The sequence below is a fragment of the Sturnus vulgaris genome, chromosome Z, assembly GCF_052056855.1.
Source record: "Sturnus vulgaris isolate bStuVul1 chromosome Z, bStuVul1.hap1, whole genome shotgun sequence".
NCBI classification, from domain to species: Eukaryota; Metazoa; Chordata; class Aves; order Passeriformes; family Sturnidae; genus Sturnus; species Sturnus vulgaris.
This window is the reverse complement of record NC_142283.1, coordinates 11,624,958-11,652,341: the sequence shown is the minus strand read 5'-3', so window position 1 is coordinate 11,652,341 and position 27,384 is coordinate 11,624,958. Positions and strand designations below refer to the sequence as shown.

The following is a 27,384-nucleotide window of genomic DNA, read 5'->3' as shown; positions in this document are numbered from 1 at the left end:
CTGAGATGCTGCAAAGCCCAGAAGGATGGTGGAGAACTGGGAAGCAACAAGTTCTCACAAGCACTGAAATGATGGAAGCCTTTTTTGTGAAGTTCTGTAAAGGTACTCCCAGGCCAGGGGAGTTGATGCTATGGGGAATAGTAGCAGAAAACAAGAAAGTACAAACAGTAGGAGATTACATATATGCCCACAAGCAATGGCTTCAAAAATGATCAACTATATATCTTATGGGTTGTATGTATTTATCAAAATATATAAATATAAAAATATATAATATATATTATACACATTTCATACATATTATTGTTTATAATTGGATAGGTCTTTTTTTTTTTAGATATATATTTTTATTTCATATAGATTTGATCTATTCCTCCAACTTGGGAGAGTGAAGATGTACTGCTGTCGAAAACCTTCTGCACATTCACGCACTTTTCTTGCTCTTCTCAGCATCTCAGGGCTGCTGTTTGCACAGAATCAGGAAGAATTTAACTCAACAGACCAATGAGTGAGGTGTCCAGTCTGTCATGAAAGTCATGTGGCAAGGCACAACAGACAGCTCTCAAATCACTTCCATTATCACAAGTGCTTTCATTCCTGCTGAGGATTGAGGAACTCTGAAAAGCACCAAAGACATAGAAAAGAGCTGCAAAGAATTTGCATTGTGCTACTGGCTGTTATCCTCATGGAGGAAAATCGGTTGGCTTTTTAAGGTCGTAGCTTTCTAAAAATTAGGAAAGCTTCTGTTTCGGTTTGAAAGACAGGTATGGTCTAAGGAAAGGCGAGAACCCCGCACTCTGAGATGCAGAGTGCAACCCCCTCCCTTCTAATTATTTTAGATTCAAATCGGAGACTGTCAGGCAGGAGATGTGCGGATGGGAATAACAGTTCTTTACTGACATCTAACAAAGCAAAATAGCAGAAACAACAACAGCTATAACAATTGACACCAGAACAGAGCAGTGTAGCTCAGTTCCAGTCCCTTTTGGCCACAGGCTCCCTCTCCCTGCGCTCAGTTCCCGGTGCTGGGGGCAGGGCAGGGCCCGCGCAGTCGCAGAGGGCTGGAGTGATGGCGGCGGCCCAGGGCTGAGAGGGATGGAGGAGAGACTCCCCCCTCACGGTGTCGGTCGTGGGGCTCGGCAGAGAGTCCGGAGGTAGCAGGATGAGGTGGGAGAGCAGCAGAGCGATGTCCAACGGCAGGGAGCGTGGATCTCGGCGCTGGGATGGCAGTGGAGTTGCTGCTCGGAGCACGGGGCGTCCTCTCACTCCACGAGCCAAGGGAGAAAAGTCCCAGCCCGCTCCAGAACCCCGTCCCACCTTTCCTTTTCTAGTCTCCCCTCCCTCCACCCACCCCTCTGTGAGAGAACATAATAGTTTTTTAAGGTGTAGCCACAACTACTTAGCATAACAATGGGAGAAATTCCACAGAAAGAAAAGAGAACAATTCAACCCCCAACAGCTCCTCAGCATCATTAACCCAATTGCAAATGGTTTTCCTGACTTGGCAAAACTGAAGTGCTAACAGTGGCCTCTGTCCTCGGTTCAAATCACCTGCCCTGACCTGCAGACAAAAGCACCATCCCCAGCAGAAGTTAAGTCAGTCACTTTTCTCAAAAAGCTGTCATAAATTTGTGAGAGGAAAGGAAAACGTGTCAGACACTGTGGATTAATGACAAACTGTGAGACACAGCTCCAAAGCAAAGGGCAGCAGCTTCTCTGGGACATTGCTGGTGCTCCAAGGCAGCCGGGCTGCCCTGGCTGCCCAGGGCCCTGCGCTCCATGGGCTCTGCAGAGCTGCACAGCGCCGGGGCAGCTTCGGGCACCTTGGCCCCTGGGCAGGAGTGGCCTTCTTGCTCTGGATGGCTGCCTGGGGGCAAATGCAGGCTGCTGGCCTTCTGCTCTTGGCCCCAGCCCAGCCTTGCAGGCTAGGCTAATCCTGTTCCCTGTCTGAAATGTGCTAAAGAGGGACTTGTTTGATTCCAGCTCTCCAGGGCATTGATTTGCACCACAAAATACTGAAGGTCTGAGACCTGAACAACAGGCCCTGAGCCAAAGCTGCCCTCCAGATGACCCTTCCAACCACATGTTCTATGGATCTGCTCCTTAACCAAATGTTACTATCAATAGGATCTGTGTGTCCATTCATTGGGGAAACAGATCTTTACCTTTTGGCATGAGGAAACCAGACAAGGCCACACCTGGCCTTGGCTCCTCCTTGAGCCCTGGCCAGGCTCAGGGAGAAAACCAGGAGGAGAATGAAATCAGATGTCCCGCACCAGAAGTTCTGTCACATTGCTCGTTCAGCACTATCAAAGCTGGGCTACTGTCACAGTGCAGTCGGAAGCCACATGGCCAGCAAAGGTGGAGGCACCGCAGGATTTCCCAGCTCCTGGCCGTGGCTCTTCAGGCCTTGGCTGGCACAGCTTCCCCCAGCTGATGTGTGGATATGGATGAAGGGCAAAGAATTGGGGTATCAGGTGATGTATCTTTCTTCATCTCTAGAGACAAGCTCTCTTCTGTCAATGTATTCAAGGGTCGATGCTGTGGTACATTGCTTAGTTTATCCTTTTCTAACTCTTTTTTTTTCACTTTTGCATGATACTAAATTATACTATTCCTTCAGCTGATGTATCTGTCTGTGTCTGTGACCCTCTCCACCACCAAAACAAACTTGCAACCAGTTTAGCACCAGACCTGCCTCTCTGCCAGCTTCTTTCTTGGAAAACAACCCTGATCACCATCTCCCCAAATGAAATTCCACTTTGCAACTTCCTTTTCTGCAGGCAGGTGAGAAGTATCCGCTCCCAGCTTCAGACACCTCCAGAAGCCAACTGCTTTCAGCAGTCACAACCCTGAATTATCAACCTCCTTCCTTAACCTGCCCACTGGCAGCCCACACCAAGAGGCCCTTGGTCCAAGGATACCCACAGAGGAGCTTGAGGAGGGAGCAGAAACAAAACTCCTGCAGAGTTGAAACCTCCCTTTGTCATATTAGCACACACCAACCTGTCCAAAGGGAAAGCAGGCAGGAAAGAGAAGCTCCTCTCCCACAACAGCAAGCTCTGTGCTTCTTTCAGTTCCAGCTGGAGAACAGAGGCCATGGGTGATTCCTCCGTTTAGGAAGGAACCCTGGGAATTGGCCTGATCTGGGAAGGCAGCAGAGAGAAGTTCCCCAAAGAGAAGGAATAGATTCTCTGGGATCAAAAAATCAGAAAGGGAAAATTGGGTCTTACTGCACTGCAGGGAGATCTTACCTGCTAGCAGTAGGGCACACAGGAGAGTTTTAGCTGAAACACACACCCAAGAATCCGAGATATGCTGAAAATATTAATAATTCCTTCTCCAAAATAAGTGAGTATAGACTGGTTTAACATTGCCCCTGTTACATGTAATACCAGGAGACCAGTGAAAAAACTATATTCACATAAAGCGTATTTCACTTTCAGAAGTGTCCTTTCACTTGAACTGGTAAGTATTCACCAGTAGGAAAAACACTAGAATTGTATTTTCGAAGTGGTAATAATTGTGATTCAAAAGTGACAATGCCGTGTAGGGAAAAAAGAAAGATACGGGACAATAGTACTTCAAGTGATTAGGCCTGTACATTGAGTTATGTTCTTTAGAAATTCTTTTTAAAGGGGAAAGAAGTCATTTTTAGAAAAAAATCTTAATCTAAAACCATATACCACAATTTAAAGGAACTTTCTTCCTGAAAATTAAATGAACAATCTTATCGGTTGTTAATTTTTAAATCAATTGTTGGCCCAAACACTGAAATGTAATATCCATTATTTACCTTGTGGTGTTTGCAACTGTCATTAAATTTTACCAGTAGCGAAGAAAGTTGGGGAAGAGTCATGCTGCCAGACACAAGATAAGCACATTTCTTTTTAAGTTTCACTATCCTTAAAACACAGCTAAGGGTAACTTCTCATTCTTAGCCACAGACTATTGTGGAAAAGTCAATGTAACCATAACTATAGCACAGGTGTGACTAAACATTCCAATGGACAATCCAGTTTTCAACCACCTGCTTCCTCATCTCCAGCAGGCCACAGGGCCAGGATTCACACATGTCTCATTTTAAGAAAGGGCCAGGAGACCAGCTCCTTCCTCAAAGCCTTTACAGCAAACAGCTTCAGGTGGGGAGCCCACAGAGTAACGCACACTGCTGCTGCTCCCAATGGATGGCTCTAAGGAGAAGCTGCACAGCTCTGACTCTGGGTACAGCTGGGGCTCTCATCCTCATTGGAACCCTCAGAAACATTCCTGTGGGTTTGTCATCTAAGGCTGTCATTTAGACTTAAATTCTGTCGAAGTTATGGTGACAGAACAGAACTCTGCTCTAGCTGATGGTATATATGGTTCTGTGTGATTGTGCTGGGCTAGAGTTACAGTTTTTACTCTGTTGTTGTATGCTGGTTTGTTGTTTTGGGGGTCCAAACTGCACTAAAGGCCCCTCATTTGCATACGGTTCATGCGCAAGTCCTTCTGGGAGCAGCGGGTGTGGCTCTCGACAGAAAGGGTCATGACACAGAATAAGTGCTGAGAAGGAACACAAATACAGGATCAGCAGAACACAACTTATAAAGGGCTATTAACAATTACCACAAAAGGTAAGTTTTTGGATCTTAACATTTAATATTCAATAGCAAATTAATACTTTTAGTAAGAGCTTTTTAACTCTTAATATTCAATAGTAAACTAACACCTTAATCAAGAGTTTGTGGTTTTGGGGTTTTATTTTTTACAATATGACTCCCAGGGATTACAAAGGAGCCCTTAAAAAAGAGGCTTTTCTTGATGAAGCAGCACATAGACAGATATGTGTGAAATAAGGGCCATGAAACATGAAGAAAGATGTCCCTTCTTTTCTGAACTCCTTTCTTCTCCTTTTTCCCTATTCATTAGAAATTCCGTTGTAATTCACTTGCTGGGATAGTTTTTGTGAGTTTTGTTACGCTGTGTTTAAAGAAAGACAAACACCATCCTGCCAAGGCGGAGCATTCCTAATTCAAATTCTGTTTTAAGCTATTTAAGATAAAATGGAAAGAGATTTTCTAGGTAGTGGGTTTCAATTTTTCTGAGAAAGCCAGTACACAGAGGAAAAGACGACAGGGCACCTTGAAAACACTCACTCCAAAAGACTACTCCAGAATGTGATGAGACCAACAATGCTTGTGTCAGCATGTCACCCACAGGGCAGTGACTGAAGTGACAGGGCTGGGCTCCTCACAAAGGGACCTGGAAGCAGGGCAAGAGAAGGCAGTGTCAGCTGGAACTCAAGACAAGCTGGAAAATATCCACTGTGTGTGTGGGATGAGCTTCTGCCATACCACCAAACACACTCGCATGAGCCCTCATGGTCAAACCATGTAAAGACATGAAAAAGGGGCAGGAACTAAAAGAGATGGAAGAAATAAGTCTATTTTTTCCTGCTCTGAAAACTGTTTCCAGATCAAGAGAGAATTTAAAATAAAAAGAACAAGTGACACTGAACAAAGCATTGCAAGATCACCTTTTTTGGTTTTCATTAAAAGACTTGGCTTTGGCAGGGGGATTTTACATTTTAACTCTCCCCCGATTGTGGAAAAAAGAGAATAAATTATTAGTGAGGAATGAAAAAAATGCAAATCCTCTTGGTGAAGACACCAGCGTGAGTTCACTATCACTGTAAGCGATTAATCTCTTGGGTAAAGCAACATCCTTCCAGGCAGCAGGACTTTAGCTCTGATGACCATGCTGACCAAATTGCTGCCCGCTCCTGTTGCTGCTTCTGTCTCCAAAGAATGAGAAATGTGCCAAAGCTGCTGAAGACGGGCAGAGACAGTGAGAAAGAACCAGCCAGTTGGCTGGAAAAGGGGCAAAACCAGTCTTCAATTCTGTCTGTCCATTTCCCCTTCTCCCATTTGAAGTCTGCTTTCAAGTGGGGAACTCTGCAACCCCAACCAAAGCAGTGAAGTTACTCAATCGAACATCTTTTTCCTCTCTTCAGCTATGCAGAAGACGGAGTGATTTTGCTTTCACCGGACAAGGAAGAGGAAGAGTTTCCCATGGGATTCCTCAATTCGGACCCGTTTCTGAAAGCTCCTGCGCTCGCCTTGAGGGTTTGCAAAGGCAGAAGGATGATTGCAGGCAGGGAAAGAAAGAGAGAAAGGGTTTGCAGCTGGCGCCGCGGTGCCGTGCGGTGCCCGGCCAGCCCCGGGAGCCGCCCCGCCCGCGCTGGGCCCGCAGCCCCGGCTCTGCCGCGCTCGGCCCCGCCAAGTCCGGCCCGCGCGGGGCCGCGAGCGGGGCCGCGCGCAGCGCCCCCCTCAGGCCGCGCGCCGCCGGCGCAGCCGTGGCCGTTGAGCCGCGGCCGTTGCGGCGACACTCGGCGATCGGCGCGATGGCGGAGTGGTCGCTGCCCGCCGGCCTCAACGCCAGCACCTTCCCCGCCAAGCTCTGGCGCCTGGTGAACAGCCCTCGTGTCCGCTCCGTGCGCTGGGACAGCCTGGGCCAGGGGCTGCTCATCGACCGCTCCCTCTTCGAGCGGGAGCTGCTCAGCTCGGGCAGTGCCCAGGCTCCGGCCCCGCACACCTTCAGGGCCACACAGTTCGGCAGCTTCGTGCGGCAGCTCTACCGCTACGGCTTCCGCAAGGTGCCGGGCTGGCTTGGCTCAGCTGTGCCGGGCGATTGCGGGGGCTGGCTCCACTTCAGGAATCCCAACTTTCTCCGCGACCGTCCCGACCTCCTGCTCCACGTCCAGCGCCGGAGCACGGCCAACAGGCAGCGGCAGCAGCTCCCCAGGGCGCGGCCGCTGACGGACGGGCCGGACGGGCGCAGTCGTTTCACGGCGCTGCCCAGGGAGCGGCCGCCGCTGCCGGCCGGGCGCCCGCCCAGCGGCTTCCTCCTACTGCACAGGGAGCGGACGCTGCCGGACGGGCGGGAGCTGCGCAGCCCCCGGCCCGGCCGCTTCCAGCAGCCCGCCAAGGAGGGGCCGCTGCTCGTCCGGCGCCCGCCCTGCAGCTTCCACCTGCTGCACAGGGAGCGGCCGGTGCCGGCCCGGCGGGAGGGGCCGAGCCGCTTCCAGGAGCTCTACGGGGAGCGGCCGCTGCCCGCCGAGCTGGAGCTGCTCCGGGTGCCGCCCTGCCACTTCCTCGGGCTCCACGGGGAGCGGCCGCTGCCGCTCGGGCGGGAGGGGCCCCCCAGCCGCTTCCAGGAGCTCTGCGGGAAGCAGCTGCCTCCGGCCGAGCGGGAGGTGCTCAGGATGCAGCCCTGCAACTTGCAGCAGCTGCACAGGGAGCAGCAGCCCCCAGCCTCCGAGCCGCCAGGTAGGAAAGGAATTCTAGCTTTCCTTTCCCACAGGTCATGAAAAGTGACCGCTTGAAGTATTTTTCCACAATGCTCTGTCATTGTGAGACTGAAATTATCAAGTCTCCTAGGAAGGGTCGGCCTAGAAGGCCACAGGATTCTCTGAGTTTCCTATGTGCTTCCTGGGATGTTTCATCTCAGGCAACAATAGAGCTGTGTGTCCCAAAGCCACATTGTGGAGCCTGACCAATGCGTTTGGATTCGTGCAGCTACACCAGGCCCTTTAGCGCCCAGTGCTCCACCTGGTAGTGCTGGTTGTGCACCATCGACGGCCTCCAGCTCAGCATGGAATGCACCTGCGGAAGAGGAGTCACCAGCAGCAGATCTAGGGCTTGAACTAGAGAAAATGATTCGGGAGATCAGGAGATCCCTGCCTCAAAGGTCTCCCTGTGCTCAGGTAACCCCATTGGATGGGAAGAAAAGAGGCTGGACTGAGAGCTTTTGAACGTTGTTACGTGGCTGAGAAGCAAAGGCTTCTTAAGTTAATTTGTTTCATTATTGTATAGTTGTCTAATTATTCTTGGTAAAGTTAAGATCTCTAAAAGAAGAGAGATGAAAAAGTCATCACTAAATCCTCACGTTAGCGAGGATGAGAGGTGTAAGCCTGTGTTGGCCAAGTTTGGTTGCTCCTTTTCCTGGGAAGAATGCCCTTTGCTGGGGAATTTAGGGTGATGCTTTGTAGGTTCTACCAGGCTTTGTTTGATGGGAATGGAGAAAAGAATGTCTGGAGAATGCCACTGAAAACAAAGTGTCCCGTGCAAGGAGGGGCATGTGAGAAGTGCCTTTGTTCCAGCAGCAGATGTGGGCTCTGCCTCTTTTGTGTATCAAGGCCAAGGCAAAGCAAGGTCTGGGCTGCAGCTGCTGCTGCTGTGTGAGGCCTGCCGTGTTCCCAGAGCTGTGTTTGGAGATGGGCTGGAGCTGCAGCTTTCTGTCCTTTTGTTTGACAGATTCAATCTTTGGATTAGGAGTCCCATTTCTCTTAACTTTCCCCTGACTTACCTGTAGTGCTGCAAAGGCCATTTTGCAGTTCTTATACTTGTTGGCCAAAGAATGTCTCTCTTTCTCTTGATGTGCTGACCCCACAGGCTGCAGTACATTTATGATTGAGGAAGGGCAGCCTCAAGGGTGGGAGTGGGATTTTTTGGATTTAGTAATATCTTATTCTCAAATGAGATGTCTTTTGTCTTCTATAAACTCACACATAGTGGTTTTCAAAAGCATTTTCTTCCATACTGAAAGGAAACATTGCAGGCTCTGAATCTTTTTTAGAATATTTAGGATTGTGATGGACGAGCTATTGTAGAGGAGATGGGTTGTTTTTTTTCTACCCTTCAGATTTGCAGACTTTTGCCACTTGAAAATCTGATCCTGGAAATACCCTGGTGCATAAATGTTTGCCTGGGTCATAGATATGGGGCAGCAGCAGAGGGCTCCAAAAAGCACCACCTGGTGATGGATTGTGTGAGCGATTGGGTGGGGGTGGTGAGACTCCCAGCCAGAAATGAGGTGTGTGCTTTTCCTGTGTGTTTGCAGCACACAGCCCTGGGCAGTGCTCGGAACAAGCTCTGCCCTTGCTGACAGCCATGTTGACAACGAGGAGGGCCCCTGGCTTTCTGCTGGCTGATTTCTTACAGCTCGTGGGATGAGCCAGGGTCAGAACGTGGGGGCACAACCCCTCACTTGGTTTCTTCTCTTTTTCTGCCTTCATGTTTTGCCTCAAAGGTCATTTTGTAAAAGCTTCAGCTTCCCCTTGGCCACCCAAATCCTGAGTTTAAAATGCTTCTCATGGTAACCGTGTGGGCAGTGTTCCCGCCCCCCCCGCCGTGTTCCATGTCCTGTGGGAGTGGAGGAGAGTCACTATATCCCTGACAGGATTCCAAGAAAATAGCGAGTAATCTTTGTATTTCTTTCTTTCTGTTTCTCCTTCAAGGGGAATGTTAATGTTGCCCCTAAGTCCTCAGAGGAGGAAGCTCTGAAAAGAGCTGCAGCAGAGGAAGCTTCATCTGGCACCAAGAGCTGCAGGAACAGTTCACCAGAGTGTGGGGAGCCTGGTAAGGAGAGAGCCCACATTGATTTAGAGAGGTGTGAGATGGCTGCTCTGAGCCTGCCTGTGACAGGAAGGGAGATCAGAGGAGTTGAGTTCTTGTCTGCAGGGTTGGTGCTTCCCGGTGCCTTTAGTTCAGATCCTGCACAGACACAACCTCCCAGAGCCCTGCCCTCCACGCTTCTCCAGAGGCTCTGACACGGAGTCCTCTGCTGTGGCAAGAGAGCAGGGAATAAACCTGACCTTGTGGGAGTTGTGTCACCAAGCCGGGTGTCCCAGTTTGGTTTCACAACTCAGCTCATAGCACCTTTCAGCTTCAGCCATTTCAGTGGGGACTGAGATCTCTCTGTCAGCACAGAGAAAGAACAAAGCTGGGCTTCTTTGTGGGAGCTGGGACTGTCTGTGTTTCAAGCTGTCATGGGTGCCATTTGCACTGTGAGTACTGAGACTGTATTGAGGTACTTCAGTGCTTTACACAGTTTTGAACATTTGGAAGGATCTGTGTTCTCTAAAGAGCAGGCTTCAAATTCCAAGTGAGAGTCTGCCTCTCAGACCGTCTTGAACAGTGTCAGAGAAAAGGACAATTGGTGCCCAAGGGAACCGTGCACAAGGGCCAATACTGACTCAGTGTTCCCTTTGCTTCCCAGATCCCATCTGATCGACCTCTCCAGGAGGCCTGCCCCGTGTGGCAGGAAGAGACAGAGGGAAGACCTGTGGCCGTTGGGCAGGTGAAATCCCTCTGGCACATTGATAGATATATTCATATTTATAGATATGTATAGTTATATTTATATATCTATATAGTTATGTTTACAGATTTATATAGGTGCACTTCTAGGTGTAGATAGTTGTATTTATATATCTCTATAGTTTAATTTATATGTATAGTTGTAGATGTATATAGTTAGATTTTTCTAAGGGAGGTTATAGTTATAGATGCGCCTAGAGACATTTATACATGTATATAGTTACATTTCCATATATATAGTTATGTTTCTAAATAGGCATAGTTGTATTTCTATCTGGGATTTTAGTTACGTAGATTGATATGTGTATAGGTACAGGCCTTTTGTTAACATCTTTCCCCTCCTGGATGCCTTTTTCATCTCTTGTTTTTCCCCTGTGCCCCCTCTGTCCCCTCTCCCTGTGCTGTGTCCGAGCTGGCGGCCGGAGAGGAGCAGCAGTTCCAGCCCCGGGTGTCCCTGGAGCGCTGGGAGCTGCCGGTGGCCCCAGGCACTGTCCCCTGAGGAGCTGCTGAGGGCCGGTGAGACTGAGGGGACTAAGGAGGTGGTGACACTGAAGGGACGGTGACCTTGAGGTGCTGGTGGGGCTGGGGGTGTGGGGCAGCACAGGGCGATGGTGGCACTGAGGTGACAGGGAAGTGGCACAGGCTGAGGGGGGTGGCGGGGTCTAAGGGGATGGGATGGGTCAGAAGGGACTGAGGGGGGTGAGAGGACTGCGGGACTCGGAAGAAACTGAAGGGGACTCGGGGTTTGCCGAGAGCATTGCGGGGCTGAGGGGATGGAGGGAGCCAGCAGGGAGCACAGAGGGGTGCGGGACTGCAGCTCTGCCAGGCCTTGGAACCAATTCCTGAGCCTCCATTTTTGCCACAGCTGCAGTGAAGACTTTGAGGACATCAGGAGAACTGATAGGAGCCAGCAGGGAGAAGCTGAGGGGCACGAGCAAGAGCAGTGATCAGGGAGCTGCTGCTGGCAGGCGAGAGCCGGGGTGAGGCCACAGGGCCGGTGAGGCAGGCTGGGGGTGAGGGTGCCGTGGGCTGTGGCCGTGGGCACTGCCCGGCGGGGCAGGAGCGGGCCCTGCCCGTGCTGGGGCTGCTCAGCGCAGCTGCCCCGGCCGGCACAGGGGCTGTCCTTGGGCAAGGCAGCTGTGCCGGCAGGGCCCGGGAGCTGTGCCGGCTGTGCCGGGCTGCCGGGGGCTGCGGGACGGTCCCGCCGCGGCTGCGCTCACCACACCCTGGCCCGCTCGGCCTGCTTTTCCTTTGCAGCCCTCCTGGGGAGGCGCTGAGATTTTCTCTTTCCTGATGCAAGTGCAGGTGCTGCCAAGGGAAAGGCCCTGATCCTAACTCAGTGTTCCCTTTGCTTCGCAGATGTCCCATCTGCTGTCCCTGTCCAGGAGAGCTGCTGTGCGTGGGAGGAAGAGACGGATGGAGAGGCTTTGAAGATGGCGCTGCTGGAATCCCTCTGCTCAGCGTTCTCTGTAAAGATACATGGACTTGCCCAAGGAGAGGGATAATTCTATGGAGATTTACATATGTGGCTTGCTGTTTGTATGGGTTTATTTCTAGATGTATTTTGTTATATTTGTGTATATTTATGTTGTTATATATGTATGGTATGTATACATCTATATTTTTAATTATGTATATTTGTATATATGTATCTAAGTATACATCTATGTTATTATATCTTTGTTAAATTCTATTCTAATTCCCTATATATAGAGTTTGTCGTTATCTATTTCTATTGATATAGTTGTCATTATATGGCTTTTAAAATAGGTATATTGCTATTTGTATAGGTATATATGTCTATATTTATATTTTTATATGTATATTGATCTATTTCTGAATGTAATTCTATTTGTATATGTATGGAGATATGTAAGTGTATATTTGTATTGCTGTATTTGGATGGATATTTAGATTGGTACAGTTGTCTATTTACAGATAGATTTGTTTCATGTATCTGTTTATGTATATTGTATGTAATACAGAATATTTAATCTGTATTTACATCTGTGTGTTGTGGTTATATATGTATTGCTTTCTATTTAGCTAGGTATGGAGTTGTATAGTTGTACAGTTGATACAGGGTTATTTAGAGAGATATTGATAATTTTGTATTCCTATATGGGCTTTACCCTGATAGTAATATGTAATAAATTAAGTTGTTAAACACCGAATTGATATTTGTGTATAGTGAATTGTTGTAGAGGTTGGTAAGAAATTAAGTTTTTGTTAACTGAATTGGTATTTGTATATATTTACATAGCATTATTGTAGTAATGGAATAAATTCCTTTTCTTAACCTTAACTGAGATTTGTATAGTTCTGTATTGTCAGCACGGGTGTAGCAATTTGTAATAAATGACATTTTTCAACTGAAATCGATTCTCGTGTATTTGTTGATCAGCAGTGTGGCTGTAGCAATCTGCAAGAAATGACATTTGTCAGCTGAGATGGGTGTTGTGTGATTGGTGCCATCCAAAGCAACGAACAGATGTAAAGGTGATAATTCTGGGGGAGGCTTTGCAGTTAAGAATGAAAAGGAAAAAGACATTTTTCTTGGAAGTATCTTGAAAGAGCTTTTTGTATCACCAGGAGCAGCTACACTGTTATTGACTTCCACCATTAAAAACTCACAACAACCATTCCCGTGTCTTAATCTGGCCACAATTCAGAGCTGCAATTCCAAATTCTCATCAAATATGTTGCTATAATTTAAAGAAGGAGGGAGAGCAGAAATACCAACATTTCTCATCAGTCTTCTGGGTTGAAAAGACCATTTAATTTATGCTCCCTTAGCAGTCTGCCTAAAGTGTACTGTGCAAACCTTAGGTCCGTGTTGGACCTTATGTATTTCTTTAGCACCAACTGAGGTGCAAACCTGGTATTAAACCCATCAGGCATCATAATTACTTAGAGTGACAGAACATCACTGTTCCAGCACAGTGAAGCTGTGTTTACTTGCTCCTGCAAGCCATTTCCACTGTGGAAATGAAGTCAGTGCCTTGCTCTCTAGATGTGTTAGTATTTTACACCTGTCCTGATAGACAGCAGGGAAACATATTTGTTTCTATGATACCATTCCATCGAAATGTTTGGTTGGAGAGCAAAAGGAAAATGTCAGTTTAAGCCATAATTTTTGCCTGGTTTTTAAACTGTTCTTTCAATAATAACAATAATTTCTCAGTACATGTTGATTTCAGCAAGCACCAGCAGAGTAAGTCAGATTCTCTTTTCTTGTTCTGGCCTTTCACATATCACTAAGGAAAGGAAAGGTGAGGCTGTGTTATTCTCCACTAGATTTTAAATTCTTCCAAAGTCAAAACTGAATTCAAGTCAGGTTCATTAACACTGTAACTTACATACTTCTAAAATCTCGTACATTTGCCTGGAGATTTGAGTTCGTTTCTTGACAAGAAGAAAAGACTCTATATGGGACTAATCCTGTTTTTGCTATGAAACAATTTTCAACAGAGAAAGGGAAAAGGCCTTTGAGCACATCTTTACTTTCAAGAAAGGTGGCTGCTGATAAGTACTTACCAAGACAAAGAGGCACGGGCTGTCATTTCTTCTATTATTGTGTGTGCATGAAATGCTGTCATTAAGCCTCTGTTTTCAAGACTATAAAAACACACAGTACAATGTGAATCTCAATTTAATCTTTACAATGCAACTTATGCTGGATTCTAAGAGCTCTGTTTATTTACCTTAAACCTTTGATCATTCCTGTGAATGTTCAAAAGCCATTAACCATAGCATTCAGTCTCTGGCAGATATTTGGTCTTGAAGGAAAACATTTTCCTAAATTTTTTCCTATCTCTTTAAAACTCACTGGGTTTAGTTAATATCAAGAGCTAGAAAGCTAAAGCACGTGGGAAAGGGCTATTTATTATAGCAAATCCATATGTTGTCAGAAAATGTCCTTTAGAAAGAATTAGAATTTCCAAGGACTAAATCCTCTCCCCTTTTCCCTTTCCCTTTCCCCGTTCTCTTTTTTTAACTTTTTCCTTCCCCTCTCCTCTTTCCTCTTTCCCATTCCCTCTTCACTCCTATTGTCAGAGAGAGGTTATTTTCAGAGAGAGGTTTTTATAATCTGTCCCCCTCAAAGTGATTGTCTTGGCTTGAAAGAGAGGTATTTGCTAAAAGAGAAAGGGCCTCTTTTTGGAAAGGAGACTATAAACCCCCCTCCCTTCACTTTACTATAATTTTGAAATTAAGGGGCTCTCAGGTGAAGATCTGGGGGGTAGGAATAACAGTTCTTAACTTATATATATATATATATGCAATTAAGGAAACAATCCACAACAACAATAACTGCGAGATCAGCAGTAGCAGAGCAGCAAACCCAGTGAACAGTTCTCCCGGCTGTGGACACCCTTCCTGTGCGGTGCAGTCTCCGTTCTGGCGCTGCCTGCCAGCTCTCGCTGAGCAGGGAGGAGATGCGGTGATCCCACGGGGCTGGAGGGCGCTGCGGTGAATGGCGTCTGTGTCCCTGATGGGAAGGGCGGAGGGGAGACGCTGCTCACGGATCCCGATGATCCAAAATGATGTCTGAAGTCGGCAGGAGATGCAGGAGAGAGAGAGAGAGAGAGCGTCTGAGCAGGGAGGTTGCGGGATGCCACAGCCAAGGAAGGCAGCTCTGTCGCGATGGGATGGCAGAGTGGAGTTTCTAGCGACCGTCCTTCTCCGAGCCAGACAAGGAGAGAGCGCAGCTGCCCCCCTGATCTCGTGCTGTTCCTCCTCTTTCCCCCCACCGCCCCCATCACCAGCCACCTGTGCCAGGGTATAGCCCGCAAACCTCTCAACATTGCAATGGGGAAAATTCCACTGAGAGACCCAACCCCCAACAGTGATTTACTACCCCTTCATTAACTGTGCCAGATGTGAAGGTGTTCTCTCCGTTTTCTGAGAGGCTTCTCCACACCATCCTGCCCCTGCAGATACTCCAGCTTGGAGGCAGAGGCTGTCACAGCACTGCCAACAAAAGCTGTGAAGCTAGAGCTGCAGGACTTGTCATTGCTGGCCTGAAAGTGCTACTCCTGGACTGGAAATATCAGTAGGAGCTCATGCTTTGCCTCCCCATGCTGACAAATCCCTGGAATCCCTCTGTGATAAATGTGATTCGTGCTAATTAAATTGTAACTATATTAGCAAAATTGTATTTAGATCAATAGAAGACTATTGTTACTGAGTGAAAGGGGGGGAGATGGGTGAAACAGGATAAAAGACATCTTCCAGATGTTGGGAGTCGAAGAAGGAGGTTAGAAGAAAGTCAGATAAGAATAGTAGAAGGACGAAGGTCTGATAAGCAGCATCTAGAAATACAGCTTCAACCTTGAAGCTGTCAAAAATGGAATAATTCCAAGCATGGGACTTAATTAGAGTCATGTTATGGAAAACATCTGCTCAGTCACACAGGGCGCCTGCGCTACCTGCAGGTCACACCTCGGTCACTGATGAAGCTGATGAGCCTTCACTGGAAATAAGACCCTCAAAAGGAGGAGAGACCCCCTAACCCATTAGTAGAGCATGCGCCGTGCAGTATAGTTACGTAGATTTTAGGAATAGAAACTAGGAGGAGCTTTCTAGAAACTTCTGTAGCCTACAGTATATAAGTGGGATTGTTAGCCTGGATATTTTGATACGTGAGGAATGGCGAGCCACTCCCCGTATCCCCGGTCGGAGGGGGCCCCTCCCCGGTCGGTTTTGCTTATGCTTTATACGAACCTCAATTATACTAAATTACTTACTGCCAAATTATGTATATTCTTAAATATATGCACTTTGATTGTTTCATCTCCAATACTTTAATTGTCATCTCCAATACTTTGATTGTATTCATTTTGTTACTATTAAAAACTTACTATTAAATTTAATCTTGTTACTTGATAAATTGGGAAAAATAGAACATCATTCATAACAATTTGGTGCCGAAACCCGGGAACTCCAGTCCAAGTGAAGAGTGGCTAGTTTTGGGAAGGAGCTCCCCACCAATTGTTAAGGTGGTCCCAAGGCTAGACCAGGCTCTCTTGGAAAAGGAGTTCCAAATTAAAATAAAGCATAAGCAAAAGAAGCTAGCTACAAGGAGGCGCGCCAGAAGAAGAAGGCTCCCGTGAGAACGCCGGCAGAAAGGGAAAGGTGCCCGTAAAACGTCTTGTGCACAAGAACCCTGTGCGAAAATGGGCTGTGTGAGTACCATGGGGTTGGGTAAAGGGGGCGGCTGTGTGCTTGTGTGTGAGTGAGGAATGTCTGAAAGGGGAGAGCGAGTGAATACCCCGGGAGGGACTGGGAGGGAAAGTCCCAGCCCGAGAACTCACGAGAAAAGTCTTTGAGAAGGGAGCTGATGCTCGAAAGAAGTGATTTAAGAAGGGAGTGAATGAGTCAGGTTCAACTATCTGTTGGGAGGATAATAGATGGAAGTTTCAGTACGTGATTAAGAAGGATTGTGGAGAATGGCCAGAAAGAGAGGTTGGGGAGAGAATAAAAAGAAAAGAAGGAATTAGGTGGGAAACAAGTGTTTGGCAAAAAAAGTGAGATAGTGCATATTAAAGGAAAGAGTTGAACCGCAGAACAAGTGAAGGAGAGCCAGGAAGCTGTTGCCGCCAGAGATAGGCCAGAAAAAAAGTAAAATCTCTGACCCAGGGGTTGTGAGTTATGAGAATAGTTCACGAGAACCCGGTGTGCCTGGGAACCGAGAGGGGGTTTCCCAGAAGGGGAGCGAGATTCCTCAGGACAGCCCCCTGGGGATAGTGTTACAATACTAAAGTGCAAGGGAATCCCAAAGAGAAAAAGTAAGCAGAAAATTATACAGTACTGTATGTTTGAGTGGACAAAAGAAAAGATTTGTGCAAATAATTTGTACTGGCCAGAGTTTAAATCATTTGAGGATTAGATTTGTCAGGTTTTAAATCTATATATGAGTTCAAAACAACGTTTTAATTAGGAAAAAAGTGAATATGCTGCTTTGTGGCTTCCAAAAAGTGGGGGGGGGGGGGGGTAAATTTATAGTTCAAAGGCAAGAAAAAGAAGGTTATTCGTTATACCCTTTGCAAACTAAAGGACAGGCAGCAAGAAGGGACTGGCTAAAGCCATGGGACCCGTTAGATCACCTCCCACCCCCATACAGCCAGCCTGTCCAGCCTGTCCAGCCCTTGGTCCCCGATGCACCCCCTATTCAAGACGAGCCAGTAGCACACAGAACTAGAGGCAGAAGGGAACAAGAGAAAGAAAGTGACAAAGAGGGTGAAGAAGCAGGAAGGGAAGATAGATTATACCCTCTTAGAGAAGTTCCAATGGCAAATCTGGCCCCAGGACAGGGACCTATTGGTTACGTGAGTGTTCCCCTGAATACTAGGAACTTTAGGAAATTTAAGAAAAAAATGGACAGGATGCCAGAAGATCATATTGAGGTAGCAAAGAAATTAGATCAGTTATTGGGACTGAATATTTACACCTGAGTGGAATTACAGTCTATTTTAGGAATCTTGTTTACAGTGGAAGAGAAAAATGATTAGATAGTCAGGAATACAGGCTTAGAATAGAGATCATTAAAAGCCAAACCAAAGAGATCAAAAATGGCCTATGGCAGATCCAAATTGTAATAATCAGGAGGTAGAACATAGGCAAAATATGAGAAATTTCAGGTAAATTATTATCCAAGGTATTCAGGAAGCAATGCCCAGAGGACAAAATATAGGGAAATCTCTGAGTGAGCACCAAGGGAAAGATGAATGCCTGGCAGAATGGTTAAAGAGACTAAAAAAAGGATTTGCAGTTATACTCAAGCATAGACCCCGATACACCAGCAGGGCAGGTCCTTTTGAAAACACAATTTGTAGCTAAGTCTTGGGGGGGGACATCAGGAAAAAGTTAGAAAAATTGGAAGATTAGCAGGATAGGAGCTTCAGGAGTTGTTAAAGGAAGCACAAGAAGTGTATGTTCGGAGAGATGAGGAAAAGAAAATTAAAGCCAAGATTCTAATAACAGCAATCCAAGAAATACAAACAGCCACAAACACAAAGAATTTATCAGGAAAAAAATATTAATTCAAGAAAACTAAGGGGGGGCCAGGAGCTCATTTATTTAATATGAACCAAAATACCAGAAGACCCCTTAATAAAGCTGAAAGTAGATTCTCAAAATGAAGAAATCATATTTTTAGTAGACACAAGGACTTTGTTTTAGTTTAAGGTAAATTTAGAAAGAAACTTTTGAATAGAATTTTTCTGGGAAACAAATCTAAGCAATCTTTTTTTAATTAGTTAGAGAAAAAAAATATTTCCTCAGAGAGAAGTGGGAAAAATAACTATTTATTTAACAGGCAAAACACTTTTCAGTATAAAAATGAACAATATTAAACAACAAAACTTCTTATTGTTTCAAAAAGATGACAGATTCAAAAGAAGGTTTTTTTGTAAGTTGCAGCTTAACTTACTTAGTCTGGTATCAGCTCCTTCAGTGCTGGGAAATGCCTTGGCCCAGGCCAGGCTAGGTGAGCTACAGTGTGAGCTTCCAGTGCTTTCTTGGGTTTTCAGTCCAGAGCAAAATTGAATAATTCAAGAAAAAAAGAAGAAAAACAGACTCCAGGGAATTTTTTTACTTTAATTGGTTAAGAAGAAAAAAAAAAACCTAACCAAAAAGCAAAAGAGAGTTCTCTCCCGCTGTCCACTGCAGACAACTAGGTCTGTGAGCAGGAATGCGGGGGAGTCAGTGTAGTTTCTGATAACTAATTCTGCACTTTTTCTCTCCTCTTTCACTCCTGGAATCAGTCTTAAAGCTGCAGAATTCAATATTCAACACCAACTGAACAGACTATTTAGGGATACAAGCATCATAAAATAAAAAGAAACAATTTGGCTGATAATGAAGCAGGGGGGAGCCCTAGGAGAAAACGGCAGTGTGAGTGTGGCTTTTCGGGAAGCAAAAGCACAGGGTGGGGCACCATGCTTTTCCTTGGCAGAAATGGAAGCTGTGAAGAAGCTGGGGGTAACCCTAAAAAAAGCATAAATTCTTCTGCCCAATAATAAAAGAGCGGTGCCAGGACTTTTGGCCCAACAGATCCCAGACAGCTCACATGGGGGGATTCACTGGGGCACAAGAGCACTTTGTGACCATTTTGTAAAATTTTATTAAAAAACAAATTACTCAAATTGTAATAAATCGAATGAAGCTAAGGAGGGTACTGGGTGCCAAAAGCTACAGTCCATATAGAGTTAGCATAGAACCACTGTACTTTGGGACCAAGGGAGAATGTGATTTTTGTATGTGCAGTGAAAAAAAATATTATTTTACTGCTGTTTGAAATACCAGTTTAAAGTTGTTTTAAAAGGTGCATTATCAAAGTCTGGACATCCTGAATTAGCTGCCAGCTGCAACCTCATTGAACCTGAAGGCAGAACAGCGCTGATGGGAAAGAATCAGACACCTCGTTGATCAATAAAAACAGCCCAGGAGGATTGAAAAATTTCTCCAAGAGCCTCCAACAGTCAACATGAACTGATTTATTTGAAGAACTACAACTCCAGAAAAAAAGACTGGTAACACCTGTTATTAAGAGGGTCAAAAACATAATTAACACACTGGGAAATTACTAACCATGGCTTAAAGTGTTGTCCATAACTTTGTGTTATTTGTACCTATTGTTTTAATTTGTAGTAAAAAGTAACTAGAGTGGAAAGAAAAAAAAAAAAAGATAATTGGTTTGTTTAAGTTGTGTATGTAAACAGCTAACTTTAAAAAAAAAAATTTTTAGTAATTAGTTTGGAATGCTATTGGGACAAGTTATGTGAAAACAAATCTTGTAGTTGGCATATCTCCGAAGCTTTAGTGGATTAGGAGAAATAGCTGATCAATCTAAGAAGAAAGATAAGGCAGTGCTGCAGAACTACGAATACTTTGTGCCATCTTTGGAACAACAAAAAAAAAAAGGTTAAAATAGTTCATACGAACCTTATGAGGCCAAGGGTATCAAAAAGAAACAAATTCCAGGATAAAAACTTTGCTACCAAGAAGATGGACATCTCGGCCCTTGGCTGCAACCCAAGGGGCCTTGAGACAGGTAGAAAGTTAAAATTCCTGAGAATTATTTTCATTGTGCTTACTATAATACCCCTGGCAACTGGCTAAAACCATAAGACAGCATGGAGCAAAAAAGAACAGACCATACAGGAACAAATTACAAGAAGACAAGCAATGCAAGAGCCAGCAGTAAAGAAACAAACTATTCCTGATCCCTGTGGGTCAAGGATAAGATGGAATCAGTTTTTGTGGCACATTCACATGTTACTGCTGCCTGTTATGACTGTACCAGCTTTTTAGAAAATTGTGTGAAAAGTCCAAAATTCTATTGAGTAAGAAGAAATTTAGGATTCAATAGGTGAACTCCTTATCCTAACAATAATCAACTTTGTCCTAGATATAAAATTTTCTTTTGTTTTGAAAAATATAATAATGGAAGTTGAAAAACAAAAAGAAACAAACAAAAAAAATAGATAGGAAAAGATCAAAAGGAAAGAGTTAAGGAAATTGAATGAGCTGTATAAACAATTAAAACAGCACTATAGCGACTGGGATTTGCCAACTTCAAACAAAAATTTGTTTGTAGATCTAATGCAAGAAATTGCCACAGAATTGGGATTATCTAAATGTTTTGTTTGTGGAAGACTTAGAATGGCTAAAAGATGGCCAAGGAGAGGTGAGGGTTTGGCTCCAGAACAATTTTTAAAATGGAATCATACACAAATTTCTAAGACCCTAAAACGGCCTGAAGGCTGGGTCCTGAGTCATCAAGTCATTGGAACAGTTTGTATAACTCGGGAAGGGAGAAAATACACTGAAGTGGTAGGATATACTCCTTGCCTATCTACTTTAGTAGTAAATTCAGACAATAACACAAAGACCTGGCGACCCAAGAGTCCTACTGGATATTGGGGAATAGCAAAAGAAATGAATTGCAAGTGGAATAATCAAACTAATTTGTGCTGGCATAACAGTTCTGGAGCTAACCCCTACCAATCCATAAAAGACTTAAAATCTTATTGGGAACAACCAAAAAAAAAATACAAAAGAAAGATGGAAAGCCCCTGATGGAATATATTGGATTTGTAGGCAACAAGCATACAGTGAACTACCCCGAAAATGGGAGAGAACTTGTACCTTAGGAATTATACGACCCTCCTTCTTTGTCATACCAAGGTCTAAGGGCGATGTACTAGGAACACCACTTTATGCAACCTTAGAAAGAAAAAAAAAGAATTAAATCTCGACTTTCTGATGGCGGGAGGAAACCAAAAATGGAAAGATGAAGAATGGCCTGCAGAAAGAATTATAGCATACTATGAACCTGCTACTTGGGCTCAGGATGGGTCTTGAGGATATAGAACTCCAATTTACCTATTAAACCGGTTGATAAGGCTCCAGGCCGTAGTAGAAGTTGTCTCAAACCACACAGCAGACGCTTTAAAGTTGCTGGCCAAACAGCATTCACAAATGCGAGCATTTGTATATCAAAACAGAATTGCCCTAGACTATCTGTTGGCAGAAGAAAGAGAAGTTTGTGGGAGGTTTAATGAATCTGAGTGTTGTGTGGAAATAGATGACCACGGGGAAGCCATCACCAAACTTTCTGGCGAAAAAGTGGCACATGTACCAGTTCAAAAATGGAATTCTATCCTGAAAGCTGACTGGTGGAATAATCTTTTTGAGGGTATGTGGTGGAAAAAATTAGGATTCATGCTATTGTGTTCTGTTTTAAGTCTATTGTTTCTGCCTTGCATGATATCCTATCTAATCAAACTAATCCACTCAGTAATTCAAGGAATGCAACTTACTGCCATGCCCATGGATCTAAAATCAACAGCAAAAAAAAAAAAAAACTTAAATTCCTTGATGGTACTGAAAGCACAATCCACCTGCACTCGAAGGAGAAAAATCGAGAAAATAGTGACTGAATGCAAAGAGAATACCCTGGCATGAGAAATGTTAACCAAATTTGAGAAAAAGTGTGAAGAGCTAGATGCCACATGAAAAAAGTTAAAAAAATTAGAAGCTAGTATAAAGAAACATAAACAATACGAAGTAGCAACTTTTTAGAGCACGAATCAATATAATCGAAAAGAGAAATGGGGGAATTGTGACAAATGTGATTCGTGCTAATTAAATTGTAACTATATTAGCAAAATTGTATTTAGATCAATAGAAGACTATTGTTACTGAGTGAAAGGGGGGGAGATGGGTGAAACAGGATAAAAGACATCTTCCAGATGTTGGGAGTCGAAGAAGGAGGTTAGAAGAAAGTCAGATAAGAATAGTCGAAGGACGAAGGTCTGATAAGCAGCATCTAGAAATACAGCTTCAACCTTGAAGCTGTCAAAAATGGAATAATTCCAAGCATGGGACTTAATTAGAGTCATGTTATGGAAAACATCTGCTCAGTCACACAGGGCGCCTGCGCTACCTGCAGGTCACACCTCGGTCACTGACGAAGATGATGAGCCTTCACTGGAAATAAGACCCTCAAAAGGAGGAGAGACCCCCTAACCCATTAGTAGAGCATGCGCCGTGCAGTATAGTTACGTAGATTTTAGGAATAGAAACTAGGAGGAGCTTTCTAGAAACTTCTGTAGCCTACAGTATATAAGTGGGATTGTTAGCCTGGATACTTTGATACGTGAGGAATGGCGAGCCACTCCCCGTATCCCCGGTCGGAGGGGGGCCCCTCCCCGGTCGGTTTTGCTTATGCTTTATACGAACCTCAATTATACTAAATTACTTACTGCCAAATTTTGTATATTCTTAAATATATGCACTTTGATTGTTTCATCTCCAATACTTTAATTGTCATCTCCAATACTTTGATTGTGTTCATTTTGTTACTATTAAAAACTTACTACTAAATTTAATCTTGTTACTTGATAAATTGGGAAAAATAGAACATCATTCATAACACCTCCTACTGCGCTCTATGGCAGCACTGCTGTAGAAATTTAGGTATTTTGGTTTGATAATTTGAGATTCCTGCCCAATGCACCTATTAGGTAGTGGGTTTAGTGCTGGCCAGACACCAGTGCAGCCACTAGAAATTATTTACTCATTTCCTGCTATGAGATATGGATTTGGAGGAAGAGGGCAAAACATGCTCAAAACTTTAAAGGGTATAAGGAAAAATTATATTAGCAAAATTAAAAGAGAAATGATAGGAAAATCTGAATCAACTTTCAAAACACTTCTCCTCCCTACTCTCTTTTCTTTTCCACTGATAACATAAAGAGACAAAACCTGGAACTTTCAGTCAACTTTCACTCTAAAATAATCTTTCTTCAGTCTTTTAGGGAGAGGAGTCTCACTTGCCATACTATGGAGACTTCTCCACAAGAAACAGTTCTCTTGTGGCTTTAGTGTCCCAGCAAATCAGCCACCCGGGAAAGGAAAAATCTCTTCACAGTGTGAAAGTCTCTCCCATGGCTTGCAGCTTTTCCACAGCTACTTTCATGGGCCATGTCAGCTTATTGGGGTGCAATTTTAAAGGATGAGCTATTCTAGTATGGAAACAAAAGGCAGCACCATTGTACCAATGCACAATCAATGACATTTTTAAACTGAAACAGGTGTTGATTTGTGGTATTTGAAGCAATTAGCAGACATTCACATAAAGCTCTAGGAGCATTTGGATCAGGAGTGCTGATGGGGGCAGGGGGAAAACATGCCCCACAACTTGCCCAGTTCCATAATGGCACAGGAAGGAACTGTAGGCTTTGCAGAGAGAGCAGAGTCAAACATTTAGGGAGAACTCACTGCAAGGGCCTGCTAAGGAAAGCTACAGTTGCCACTGAGAAATTGGGAAAAGACAAAACCCCATCCAATACCTCTCAGTTCTTTCAGGACAGCCAACCAAAACGCTTTCAAGCTTCCAGGCATTTCTCATGTGCCATTTGTCATTTTTGAGCATGAAGAAATGACAGGCCCCTCAAGAACCACCCTTGGTTTTTAGCCTTGTGTGAGCACTGTGAATGCAGAGAATCTGCTGCCTAGGAAGGTCAGCTATGAGCTCTGCAGCAATGGAGGGCAGAGCACAACCCTGTCTGATGGACATGTCCCATTGGCACTCTGAAGAGATGTGACATCCCAATGAAAACTGGCACACCTTGAAGAGTCTTGAGTAGGACTTGGAGGAATCCAAAAAAGCAGCACTGTATGGATCATGCCTGCCAGTGATGTGGCTTTTCCCCCTGACTTGCTGAGGCCTTGGTGAGTGGTTGCATGGCAGCAAGCTGCAGGCCTGCAGCCCCTGTGCTGTCCTCTGCAGGTGCTGTGGCCATGCAGCAATGGAGGAAATGGGCTGAGTGTCCCCTCAGACAGCAGGCAGAGGGCAGCCAGCTCGGGGGAGGCTCATGGCTGGGAGGGTGCTACTGCTGCCAAGCAGAGAGACCTGGAGGGGCTGGAGAAAGGGCAGGCAGGGAGCTCCTGCAGGTGAAGGTGCAGGGAAAGAGGCGAGTCCTGCAATCAGGGAGGAGGAAGAATCCCTTTCAGCCGTAGAGTCTAAGGAAGAGGCAGCTGAGAAAGCAGCTCAAGGTGGGGCCCAGACCGAGCAATTTGGAGGCACCAAAGAGCCCCTGGGGGGCAAAGGCAGCTGACAGCATGCAGGGCTGCAGGAACAAAGCCTTGTCATCAGGTGGAGGGAGATGGGCCCTGGCTGGGTGTGTCCAGCTCTGGGCTCCCCAGTGCAAAGCCAGCATTGGCCGTCCTGGCAGGAAGTCCCATCCCAGGGCCCCGCTCCAGCCCCCACCCATGTCCAGTCTAGGGTCCATTGGGCTTGGACCTTTGGTCACTGGGACCTAGCATCCATGAGCAGCAGCAGCAGCAGCAGCAGCAGCAGCAGCAGCAGCAGCAGCAGCAGAGAGTTGTTGTCTTTGCTGATCAATAGCAAGAGAAGGAAGATTCTTAAAAAGCAATTTCAGCCCAGTCCTGACATCCCGCTACCAATCCTCGCTCTCTCAGTGCCTGGCCCACGCCCATGTGACAAGGCCAGGGTCCTCGTGGGCCAGGAAGGATGGGCCAGGCCTGGAGCTGCTTTGGTCCAGGTGGGCTCCCCCACAGTGGGGGGACACGTGGCCATGGCTGTGTGCGCAGCAGAAGGGGCCGCCTTGCTCACAGCCGCCGCTCTCTGCTCTGCAGGAAGGTTCTCAGTGACCATGAGGCGCTGCTGAGCGCAGCTGTGGCTCTGAGCTGTGGCCCAAAGAGGAGTGAGAGGCACCTTCTCCTCCTCCAGGAGAAACTGGTGCTTGCCAAACTGCAGTAAGAGCCTGAGACCCCAGTTGCCTTTGCCCCATCCCTGGCCCTGGGCCAGGCCCCAGACAGCCTGGCCTAAGCCCCAGGCCCCAGACTCATGCCTAGGGGAGCTGCAACAGAGGCTACACAGAGAGTAAAGGGGAATAAAATGGGTGTTTATTGAGAGGCCTACAAAAGGCCACAACCTAGCAGTATCAGTACCACAGTCGTGGAACCTGCCTAGATGGCTCCAAGATGGAAGCAAAGGAGAGCTTGGTCACAAAATCTCACATTTTTATAGGTTTTGGTTCATTTGCATGAACCCGCCCCCCTCTTTGCACGTTGTTTATGCTTAAGGCCTGAAGTTTCAAGAAAGTGTGCTTGAGTTCTTAACTGGAATAGGACTGTTTTGTCTCTACCACCCTAGCACATCAGAAAAGCACATCCAATCAGAATAGAAAAACTTCAAACTTAAGGCATCAAGACCATTGCTGCTGGATGCACCAGTGTGTGTGCCAAGGTTGGTGGGGGAAAAATGGGGGACATGCCAGGGTTCTGCCCTGGGAGATGCCAGGGAGGCCACCTGCCCCTCACTGCCTGCCTCTGCTCTCTGCACCTCTCTGTGCCCAGGCTCTGCCTGGCCCAGGACCAACTGTGGCTGCTGAGCGCCGGGAAGGAGGTGGCCTGCAGACACAACAAGAACAACAGCAGGAAGACAGCAATGAGGATGCCACCTCCATCATCCTCATCTGGCCCAGCAGCTCCTGCGTTGACACATTTGGGTGAGTGGTGATGTCACATGCTGTGGCAGGACAGGAAAGGTTCCCAGCCATGGGAAGCAGGAGAGCTTTGCCACCCTTGCAATGGCCTCAGGCCTTCATGCAGAGCCTGGTCAGGGAGTGTCCTGTGTCCCCTGGTAACTTTTGGGTTTTGAGAAAGTAAGTGCAACAGCCATTGGTCTGGCAGCACAGAGGGAACCAGGGCTTGGGCATCAACTATGTCCTGCCCTTGTGTCCCTAGCCATGGGGCAGGGCTGTGAGGGCGAATGTGTCTGCCCAAGGGGCTGGGGGTCAGCGCGGCCTGACGCTGGTTCTCCTCTGTGTCAAAAGCTCCCAGGCACTGAAGGAGGTGAAGGTGGGCACACTACAGGAATAAGCTGATGCTGCTGCATGGGGATGGATGCTTCCACAGCAGCCCCACGGGGCAGCACAGCTCCTCAGCTGGGGGGAGTTGACCCTGTGGCTGCGGGCAGCTGTTGGGCAAAGCTGCCTGACAAGAGAGCACAGGTGGCTTGGGGCTCACCCAGCTCTCTGCCCGTCCAATTTGTCACTGCACAGAACCCAGGGAGCCCGAGTGACCCATGTGCCATCCATCAAACCCCGGGAGAAAAAGCTGAGCCGCCGCTTTGCAGTGAGTGTCTCTCTGCTCTGGGCTCTGTGCCTGAGCCCTGCTCTTCCAGATGAGCCACAGAGGCATCGCTGCTCACCTTCTTGCCCTCCTTTCTTGCTCAGGGCAGGACCCTGGGCACCATGAGGCTGGAGAGGCTGATTGAGGGCCTGAAAAAGGTGAGCAGGACTGCCTTTCATCCCAAGCCTTCTGGCTGGGCTGGGGTGCCAGGGAAACACAGACAGTGGAGGGAACTTGTGAGGGAGGCCACAAGGGTTCCTGGTGCCACTGGGGAAACAGAGGCATTGGAGAGCCACTGGCAGCACTGGCACTTCCTTGCTGCTTCCACTAGCCAGAAAGAAGAGTCCAGCAGAGCGGGGGCTCCCAGCTCAGCCATGCTCAGGCTAGGGGGAAGGAAAGGCGACCTCTTCTTCTGGCCAGGCTCTGCTCTCTTGTTCCCCAGGTGTGTGCAGCCTTGGCAGCCTGGGGAAGGGTATCCCCTGGGCTGGCACCTGCTGAACCGTGGGCACTGGAAGAGGCTGTGTGGAGACAGAGAGCCTGTGCTGCTGCCACAGCTTGGAGAAGGGCAAGGCCT

The 27,384-nt window shown here is 46.4% G+C and overlaps 1 protein-coding gene across 2 annotated transcripts; it reads left to right on the top strand.

Annotated features, from left to right (window-relative positions):
- The first annotated feature begins 6,385 nt into the window (after positions 1 to 6,385).
- Positions 6,386 to 12,520, top strand: LOC148219671 (uncharacterized). Of its 2 annotated transcripts, XM_088157135.1 has the most exons (5): positions 6,386 to 7,310; positions 7,560 to 7,747; positions 9,281 to 9,401; positions 10,042 to 10,658; positions 11,502 to 12,520. In XM_088157135.1, exons 1-4 carry the CDS (start codon positions 6,386 to 6,388, stop codon positions 10,050 to 10,052), a joined length of 1,245 nt encoding a protein of 414 aa, XP_088013261.1. In that variant the 3' UTR covers positions 10,053 to 10,658; positions 11,502 to 12,520. The 2 variants fall into 2 exon arrangements, 1 of the variants encoding a protein (XP_088013261.1); XR_015799654.1 differs by lacking the exons at positions 6,386 to 7,310; positions 7,560 to 7,747; positions 9,281 to 9,401; positions 10,042 to 10,658 and adding an exon at positions 11,007 to 11,122.
- The last annotated feature ends 14,864 nt before the right edge of the window (positions 12,521 to 27,384 follow it).

Coding starts and splice junctions, on each gene's coding strand:
- LOC148219671 (XM_088157135.1), top strand. CDS start 6,386: ATGGCGGAGTGGTCGCTGCCCGCCGGCCTCAACGCCAGCACCTTCCCC. Junction 7,311..7,559: donor CCCAGCCTCCGAGCCGCCAG/GTAGGAAAGGAA, acceptor GGATTCGTGCAG/CTACACCAGGCCCTTTAGCG. Junction 7,748..9,280: donor AAAGGTCTCCCTGTGCTCAG/GTAACCCCATTG, acceptor TTCTCCTTCAAG/GGGAATGTTAATGTTGCCCC.